Source organism: Moschus berezovskii, chromosome 12, assembly GCF_049115385.1.
Source record: "Moschus berezovskii isolate FMDL1 chromosome 12, NW_MosBer_1.0, whole genome shotgun sequence".
In the NCBI taxonomy this organism is placed as follows: Eukaryota; Metazoa; Chordata; class Mammalia; order Artiodactyla; family Moschidae; genus Moschus; species Moschus berezovskii.
In genome coordinates, this window is record NC_142471.1 from 51,574,010 (window position 1) to 51,583,969 (window position 9,960).

The following is a 9,960-nucleotide window of genomic DNA, read 5'->3' on the forward strand; positions in this document are numbered from 1 at the left end:
ACTCTTTAAATTGTTAAATAAATAATTGACAAATCAGTCATTTTGATACTGAAAATAATATATCACTAAAGACTGAGGTTGGAAGGAAGAATAACCTGAATGTGAATTACTTTGAGATTCCCTTTGCTTTGAAAATGATCTCCAGAGGCATTGAAAATGGAAATTAAATTCTAAGGAAGTTTTAGGTGGTCTTTTTCCCTGCAATAAAAAAAATTTATCCTGAAGACCAGCGAGCAGCATGGAGGTCCGCGGCGAGTCCCAATCAGGCTCGAGCTGTTCGTTGTCCTCCTGGGATGGCGCCGGGGTCTCGGTCTCCCAGGAGTTGCTGATGGCGGGGAGCGGCGGACGCGGAGGCACAGTGCTGAGTGCTGAGTGCTGAGCGCCGCAGCACGACCTTCCCCGCCCTCCCAAGGGGACGACCTTAGAATCATGTCTGGGTTCCAGCAGATGGATAGTAAGGGGAGCAGGTATATGCGACAGGTTGCTCATCAACTCCAAGCCTAATTCCAGAAAGAATTCTACTCTTCAAACAATTCGGATAGAGAGGAGTCCGTTATTGGACCAAGTACAGACCTTTCTCCCACAGATGGCTCAGGCAAACGAAAAGTTAAGAAAAGAAATGGCAGCTGCACCACCTGGTCGTTTCAATATTGAAAATACTGATGAGACTCTTGGACAAGTTATTCGAATGGACGTGGCCTTGTTTGAGATGAATCAGTCTCATTCGAAAGAAGAGGACAGTTCGGAAGAGAATTCACAAGACAGTTCAGAGGAAAGTTCAGAATCTGAGGATGAACATGACAGCACCTCTTCTGAAGGTGGAGTCACCATAGATAATATTAAGCTTCCTCATTCAGAAGACGGAAAAGGCAAGATAGAGGTTCTGGACAGTCCTGCTAGTGAAAACAAAGAAAAACAGGGCAATAAGTGATCTGAGAAAGGGGTGATAGATGCCTGCTAGTTCTATGGAAAAGAGTGTGACTCACTAGCTGTTTTGCATTTCACATACCTATGGTGCTTTTTTGCAATATTGAATGTACTTTGTTTCTTGGAGAAACAGAAGCTGGCTTTTAAAGAGCTGGAAGAGATAGAATTTGGGGATCCTCTAAGAGCACACTGTATTTGATTTCATGCTAAAGAGATTGCGTTTAGAAAGCTTAATTTTATGTATGCTAATGAGTGAGTTTGTTGGCATCCTTCTTCATAGCATAGACTTCAGAAATCTCAAACTTATTTTAAGGTAAAAGTACATACCACTTGTTTTGTTATTTATTTATTTATTTTTTTACTTTATATTGTCCACTTGGATAAAACAACCTAGGTTGGTTTTTATTTTTTAAGTTATTGTAAAGTCAGGCTTATTTATTACCATCAAAATGGGGTCAATGAGGGATAAATCTTTTAAAGAAGTTTTTTACAAAGAAAATAATTACTTACATTTAGCCACCCTCAGACATATCTACTTTCATTTAAAAAAAAAAAAGATTCCTTTCCAGTTTGAGCTGGAAAACTGGTGTTCTGTGGTTTAATCACTGTTGATGACTCTGCAGCCCCTTATTACATACTAATATGTAGAAATTTTATATTTCTCCCTTGCCATGGCTGTCTCATATAATACAACTAGGTGTTCTATACAGTTAAAGAAGTGATCTAAATTGAGTTCTCTGAATTGTATGTAGAATTTACTTTTTTGGTTTTGTTTTTTTTCTCATAAAGCAATGTTTTTGTTTGTTTCAACTATTGAAATTATTCATCACAGTTGCCCAGTTTTGAAATCTGTTCATTGTAGAGAATAGGGACACCCCAAAAAAATTAGGGCACAGTACATAAAAAGAGAGTAATTTTTTTTCCCTTTCAAAAGGCAAAATGATCCTATTTTGGAGTCTCCTTTCTGCCTTATTCTTGACCTTATTAAACTTGTTTGGGATCTTATTTGCCAGGGAACTGGCTTTTCTCAGGATGTAAACTAGAGAATTTAAAGGAATGTCTCTAAGTGCATCGAGCTGATGGAACTTTGTTCCCTAATGTTTTAGGGTTTTTTTTTTTTTTAAACTGTTTTTTTTCTTACTCCTCACCTTATCCTTGTGAATACTCTGAAGATAATTCTCAAGGTTCTTTCTAGTATTTCCGATTGGAAATTGGAACCCAGGCTGTGCCTTAAAAGTGTGCAGAGTGAACAGATCTGAAAACCAGATTTCTCAGCTAGAAAAGATACTATGATGTACCTTGTAGCACCAAACATAGCTGTGATGAATTATTGGTGTAAATATGTATTTAAATAAAATAATAAATATTTAAATTAAAAAAATTTATCCAAGTCATTTTGAATTCAATGATTTCATCTACTGAATCTATAAATTGTAAAGTAGAGGCAAAGTGACTCTTGGTTTTCTTTAGCTAAAATTGCATACATAAAATAAATCAGAGCGATTCATTTGATTTAAAAGATTCAAAGATGAACAGAAACATTTAATATTTAGAATTTGTTATTCCCTTAATCAGAGAGAAGAAAAAGAATCAGAGAAACCATATGAATAAAATATGTAAACACATTAAATGAAATGTAATATCCATTTTTTCCATTCATCTTATAGAAAATGCAAAATTTATCTCAATGTTCCATGGGTTGGTTGCTTTATCTTTTTAAAAAAGTGCATAAAATCATCATCTTTCAGGTGTTATTTTGACATGTCTTTTAATAAGTTCTAATTAAATCTCTGTTTAAAATTAATAGACAAAAATAAACCAGAAAACTTTACTTAAAACAAACAAAAATAATAAAAACTGAAGGTCTTTTGAATTTCTTTAAGGAAACAGTCCTGTTTTCTCCTCTAGAACTGTCTTTTTTCAGAATTCTCAGATCAAAATTCCATAGGAAAGAGAAAGTCTTTGATGAAACTTACACCTAAGAGACCTATTTCTTTCATTTTGCTTTCTGTTCTATCTTGTCGAATTAATATTTTCTACCTTTCCCTCTCTCGTTCTTTTTGTCTATCTCTCAATAGATGATAGATAAATATATTGATCGTTTTCTTCTAGATATTAAGCACCTCTCTCTAACCCACATTCCTGATATTATCTGGGAATTGCTTAAATATATTTGCAAGCATGATTAGAAAAATAATTAAACCTCTCCTATTTTACTGAGGGAGAAGGCAATGGCACCCAACTCCAGTACTCTTGCCTAGGAAATCCCATGGATGGAGGAGCCTGGTGGGCTGCAGACCATGGGGTCGCTAAGAGTTGGACAAGACTGAGCAGCTTCATTTTCACTTTTCACTTTCATGCATTAGAGAAGAAAATTGCAACCCACTCCAGTGTTCTTGCCTGGAGAACCCCAGGGACAGGGGAGCCTGGTGGGCTGCTATCTATGGGGTCACACAGAGTCGGACATGACTGAAGTGATTTAGCAGCAGCAGTAGCAGCATTTTACTGAGTACAAAATAAAACTGGCATAAACAAATAATTATCAGAAAATAGATGTTATTGACATATTTCCATTCCTCAACCTGAAATAATTTCCTCTTCTAGCCTTATCCCTAGGTCCAAAACCATCTAGGTATCAAATAAAATATAATTTCTCTTATATTGTTCTAAAGAAGGCTGAGCTATGAAGAACTGATGCTTTTGAACTGTGAATATTCATTGGAAAGACTGATATATTCCTAGTGAAATAGAATGAAAATATGCCTTAAAACTCAACATTCAAAAAATGAAGACCATAGCATCTGGTTGCATCACTTCATTGCAAATAGATGGGGAAACAATGGAACCACTGACAGATTTTATTTTCCCAGACTCCAGAAGCACTGCAGATGATGACTGCAGCCTTGAAATTAAAAGACACTTGCTCCTTTGAAGAAAAGTTATGACCAACCTAGACAGCATATTAAAAAGCAGAGACATTACCTTGCCAACAAAGGTCCATCTAGTCAAGGTTATGGTTTTTCCAGTAGTCATGTATGGATGTGAGAGTTGGACCATAAAGAAAGCTGAGTACTGAAGAATTGATGCTTTTGAACTGTGGTGTTGGAGAAAACACCTGAGAGTCCCTTGGACTGCAGGGAGATTAAACCAGTCAATCCTAAAGGAGATCAGTCCTGAATATTCATTGGAAGGACTGATGCTGTAGCTGAATCCCCCAGTACTTTGGCCACCTGATGCCAAGAACTGAATCATTGGAAAAGATCCTGAAGCTGGGAAATTTTGAAGGCAGGAGGAGAATGGGACGACAGAGGATAAGATGGTTGGATGGCATCAGTGACTGGATAAATATGAGTTTGAGCAAGCTCTGGGAGGTGGTAAAAGACAGAGAAACCTGGCATGCTGCAGTCCACAACGTCAAAAAGAGTCAGACATGACAGAGCAACTGAACAACAACAATTGAAAAATCTGCCTGCAATGCAAGAGACCCGGGTTCGATCCCTGGAACAGGAAGACGACCTGAAGAAGGGGATGACTACCCACTCTAATATTCTTGCCTGGAGAATTCCACGGACAGAGGGGCGTAGTGAGCTGTACACTCCATGGCATGACAGAGAGTTGGATGTGACCAACACTTTCAGGTGACTAACACTGGAGTGGCGGCGGAATGGCGCTGGAGCAGCTGCGAGGAGATACCCCAGTCTAAGGACAAAGAAGTTCCAGCAAGACGGTAGGCACGAAGCGACTTTGAGGAGATACCCCACATACAAGGGCAAAGCAGAAGCCCCAGCAAGATGGTTGGAGGGGCAAAATAACTTTAGAATCAAATCCCTTACCCACCAGAGACCCTCAGATGGCTCAAACGAACCTTGTGTGAACCAGGACTCAGAGACCCCACAGAGACTGAGAAAGAACTGTGCTTGAGTGTCTCCTGTGGAGGCATGGGCCAGCAGTGAACTGCTGCAGAGGCAGGGGCTCTGCGTGCAGTAGACCCAGGTGCAGTAGACCTTATGCATGGCATAAGCGCTCTTGGAGGAGTTTCCCATTAACCCCACCATAAAGCTGCCAGAACTTACACAAGACAAGGGAAATAGACTCTAGGAGGACACAAACAGAACCTTGTGTGTATCAGGACCCAGAAGAAAGGAGCAGTGATCCCACAAGAGACTGACCCAGCCTTGCCCATGAGTGTCCAGGAGTGTCTGTCAGAGACATGGGTCAGTGGTAGTCTGCTGCAGGGTTGGGGGCACTGAGTGTAGCAGTGCATGCGTGGGACCTGAAGGAAGTCGCCATTACTTTTACTACCTCCACCATAGTTTTGTCTCAGGGCAAACAACATGGAGGAAACACAGCCCCTCTCATCAAGAGAAAATTGGATTAAAGGTTTACTGAGCATGGCCTCTCCCATCAGAATAAGACCCAATTTCCCCCTCAGTCAGTCTCTCCCATCAGGAAACATCCATAATCCCCTTATCCTCCTCCATCAGAGGGCAGACAGACTGAAAACCACAACCACAGAAAACTAACCAATTTGATCACATGGACCACAGCCTTGTCTAACTCAATGAAGCTATGAACCATGCCATGTAGGGCCATCCAAGATGGACAGGTCATGGTGGAGAGCTCTGAAAAAACGTGGTCCACTGGAAAAGGGAATGGCAAACCACTTCAGTATTCTTGCCTTAAGAACCCCATGAACAGTATGAAAAAAAAAGAGACATGACACTGAAAGATGAACTCTCCAGGTAGGTAGGTGCCCAATATGCTGCTGGAGATCAATGGAGAAATAACTCCAGAAAGAATGAAGAAATGGAGCCAAAGCAAAAACACCACCCAGCTCTGGATGGGACTGGTAATAGAAATAAAGTACATGCTGTAGGAGCAATATTGCATAAGACCCTGGAAAGTTAGGTCCATGAATCAAGGCAAATTGGAAGTGGTCAAACAGAAGATGGCAAGAGTGAACATCGACATTTTAGGAATCAGTGAACTAAAATGGACTGGAATGGGTGAATTTAACTCAGATGACAATTATGTCTACCACTGTGGGCAAGAATCCCTTAGAAGAAATGGAGTAGCCATCATAGGCATTAAAAAAGTCTGAAATACAGTACTTGGATGCAATCTCGAAAACGACAGAATGATTTCTGTTCCTTTTCAAGGCAAACCATTAAATACCACAGTAATCTAAGTCTATGCCCTAACCAATAATGCTGAAGAAGCTGAAGTCGAACCATTCTATGAAGACCTACAAGACCTTCTAGAACTAACAGCCCAAAAAGATGTCCTTTTCATTATAGGGGACTGGAATGCAAAAGTAGGAAGTCAAGAAACACCTGGAGTAACAGGAAAATTTGGCCTTGGAGTACAGAATGAAACAAGAGAAATCTAATAGAGTTTTGCCAAGAGAATGCACTGGTCATAACAAACATCCTCTTCCAACAAAAAAAGAGAAGACTACACATGGACATCACCAAATGGACAATACTGAAATCACATTGATTGTATTCTTTACAGCCAAAGATGGAGAAGCTCTATACAGTCAGCTAAAACAAGACCGGGAGCTGACTGTGGCTCAGATCATGAACACCTTTTTGCCAAATTCAGACTTAAATTGAAGAAAGTAGGGAAAACCACTAGACCAGTCAAGTATGACTTAAATCAAATCCCTTACAATTATACAGTCAAAGTGACAAATAGATTCAAAGGATTAGATCTGATAGAGTGCCTGAAGAACTATGGTCGGATGTACGTGACATTGTGCAGGAGGCAGAGATCAAGAAAATCCCCGAGAAAAAGAAATGCATAAAGGCAAAATGGTTGTCTGAGGAAGCCTTACAAATAGCTGAGAAAAGAAGAGAAGTGAAAGCAAAGGAGAAAAGTAAAGATATACTCATTTGAATGCAGAGTTCCAAAGAATAGCAAGGAGAGATCAGAAAGCCTTCCTTAGTGATGAGTGCAAAGAAATAGAGGAAAACAACAGAATGCTGAAAGACTAGAGATCTCTTCAAAAAAATTAGAGATACCAAGGGAACATTTCATGTAAAGATGAGCACAATAAAGGATAGAAATGGTATGGACCTAACAGAAGCAGAAATATTAACAGGTAGCAAGAATATACAGAAAAACTGTACAAAAAAAGATCTTCATGACCCAGATAATCACCATGATATGATCACTGACCTAGAGCCAGATAGCCTGGAATGCAAAGTCGAGTGGGCCTTAGGAAGCATCACCATGAACAAAGCTAGTGGAGGTGACAAAATTTCACTTGAGCTATTTAAAATCCAAAAAAATGATGCTGTGAAAATGCTGCACTCAATATGTCAGCAAATGGAAAACTCAGCAGTGGCCACAGGACTAGAAAAGGTCAGTTTTCATTCCAGTCCCAAAGAAAGGCAATGCCAAAGAATGCTCAAAATGCTTGCACTCATCTCACACGCTAATAAAGTAATTCTCAAAATTCTCCAAGCCAGGCTTCAACAGTATGTGAACCATGAACCTCCAGATGTTCAAGCAGGATTTAGAAAAGGCAGAGGAACCAGAGATCAAATTGCCAACATCTGTTGGATCATCAAAAAAGCAAGAGGGTTCCAGAAAAAAAAATCTATTTTTGCTTTATTGACTATGCCAAAGCCTTTGACTGTGTGGACCACAAAATACTGTGGAAAATTCTGAAAAAGATGGGAATACCAGACCACCTGACATGCCTCTTGAGAAATCTGTATGAAGGTCAGGAAGCAACAGTTAGAACTGGACATGAAACAACAGACTGGATCCAAAGGGAAAGGAGTACGTCAAGGCTGACCAATGAACTGAATTGAACTGAACACTCTCTTATTATATGTATTACTGTGCATATGTTAATCTGAAGCTCCCAGTTTATCCCTTTCCTTTTACCCACCTGATAACTATAAAGTTGTTTTGTACATCTGTAAGTCTTTTTCTGCTTGTAAACAAGGTCATTTGTAACATTTTTTAGATTGCATATAGAAGCAATGTAACACAATATTTGTCCTTCTCTGTCTGACTCACTTCACCTAGTATGACAGTCTCTAGGCCCATCCATGTTGCTGTAAAGTCCTATATACTTTGTCATCTCTAGATTACTTGCAATACCTATTACAATGTAAATAGTTGCTGGCATGCAGAAATTCAAATTATCTTTTTGGACTTTGTGTATTTTTTTTCTGAATGTTTCTAATTCACAGTGGATTAAACACATGGATTTAGAACCCACAAATATGAAGTCCTGGGTGAACTGAAGGGCCTGATTGTTTAAGAAGAGATGTGAACTAAATTGTCTTCCAGTATAGTGAGCCTCCATTTGTTGACCTTACACAGTTTTTGCTTTGCCTAGTGAGATATTAAATTTTGGATATAGAATTAAATATCTGGATAAGAGAAAGTAATCCTCATTCTGAATCCTAGTATAAGAGTCCTTCCTTCTTCACTTTTACCCCAGGAAGAACTCAGTATCTCCTCTAAATATATGCTGAATGTTGTGATCACATGTTGGTTTTTAAAAATACAAACTTAATTATGTGATTCAAACAAATTTTTAGTTTACTAGATATTTCATTTTTCTTGATCAGTCTGAAGCTTTTCAATAGATTTTGCAGTAAATGCTACAAATGTATAATTTGTTAAAGTATGTGTATTTAATGAGATTTCACCCATAGCTGTTTTAGTCTCTGTTTTCAGGAACTCAAGATAAACAGTAATTTATTCTCTTTTGCCCTTAAAGGCACTCAGTCAAGGAACTAGAAAAACTATGTTCCCTTCCAGCTAGGTAACTTTATAAGAGTTTACTTGCTTTGTTAATTTACAGAATCACAGCATGATATACTTATTTGATAAATGAAATTAAAAATAGCAAATGTAAAGAGAAGAAGTAGTAAATTTAAGAAGTTTAACGATACTGCACCATGGCAAAAACCTATAGAATTCATTGTTCATATGTCATATCATGTGTCACATGTCAGTATATGAATATATCATACCAAGTTTAACTCATAAATATATGATAATTATAAAGTATCTATCAGTAATTTCATAAGTTAAAGAATTTGAAATCATAGAAAATTTGTCTCCCAAGAGCATTCTTCTGTCAGTCAGAGGAGTAGTTCTGGGAAATACAAAAATAAAGTCTTGTTCAAGGGTTTCAAAAAGCTTGTCCTGAATGTAGATATAATGGTTTATGATCTGAATTTCAATGTAGGCCAGCTATCAAGTACAGTGCTTTGTCTGGAGCCAGATGATTGTTTTTGCTGTTAAACCATAATCATCATTAGCACCTTTGTTCTAATCAGGCAGACATAATATATAATTTTTATTAGAATATCCTTATAGACACAATACAGGGCTTCTTTCTCTTATAACTTTGATAGTTAACTGGGAAAATGACTTACTTTGAGCAGTGGTTTTCCTAATAGGATAAAGGTATAAAGCTAAGGTGTTTGGTTCCATAATTATTTAAAATGCCCTCAGTTCAAGATTGAGCCCATCTTTGTATGAAATGTTCCCTTGGTATCTCTAATTTTCTTGAAGAGATCTCTAGTCTTTCCCATTCTAATTGTTTCCTCTATTTCTTTGCACTGATCACTGAGGGAGGCTCTTTTTATCTCTCCTTGCTATTCTTTGGAACTCTGCATTCAAATGGGTATATCTTTCCTTTTCTCCTTTGCTTTTCACTTTCCTTCTTTACACAGCTATTTGTAAGACCTCCTCAGACAGCCATTTTGCTTTTTTGCATTTCTTTTCCTTGGGGATGCTCTTGATTACTGACTCCTGTACAATGTCACAAAACTCTATCCATAGCTCTTCAGGCACTCTGTCTATCAGATCTAATCCCTTGAAAATATTTGTCACGTTCATTCTATAATAATAAGGGATTTTATTTAGGTCACTCCTGAATAACCTAGTGGTTTTCCCTACTTTCTTCAATTTAGGTCTGAATTTTGCCATAAGGTTTTCCTGAGATTTTTCAATATTCATATAAATCGACACATCAAGATCTGGTGCAACTGACCGTCC

At 38.2% G+C, this 9,960-nt stretch overlaps 1 protein-coding gene across 1 annotated transcript; it reads left to right on the plus strand.

The window, feature by feature from the left end:
• Positions 1–238: 238 nt before the first annotated feature.
• On the plus strand, positions 239–1,088 carry LOC129555988 (NOP protein chaperone 1-like). The gene is made up of 2 exons (XM_055425948.2): positions 239–353; positions 468–1,088. The coding sequence occupies exons 1-2, from the start codon at positions 239–241 to the stop codon at positions 929–931; spliced, it is 579 nt and encodes a 192-aa protein (XP_055281923.2). The 3' UTR covers positions 932–1,088.
• Positions 1,089–9,960: the final 8,872 nt, after the last annotated feature.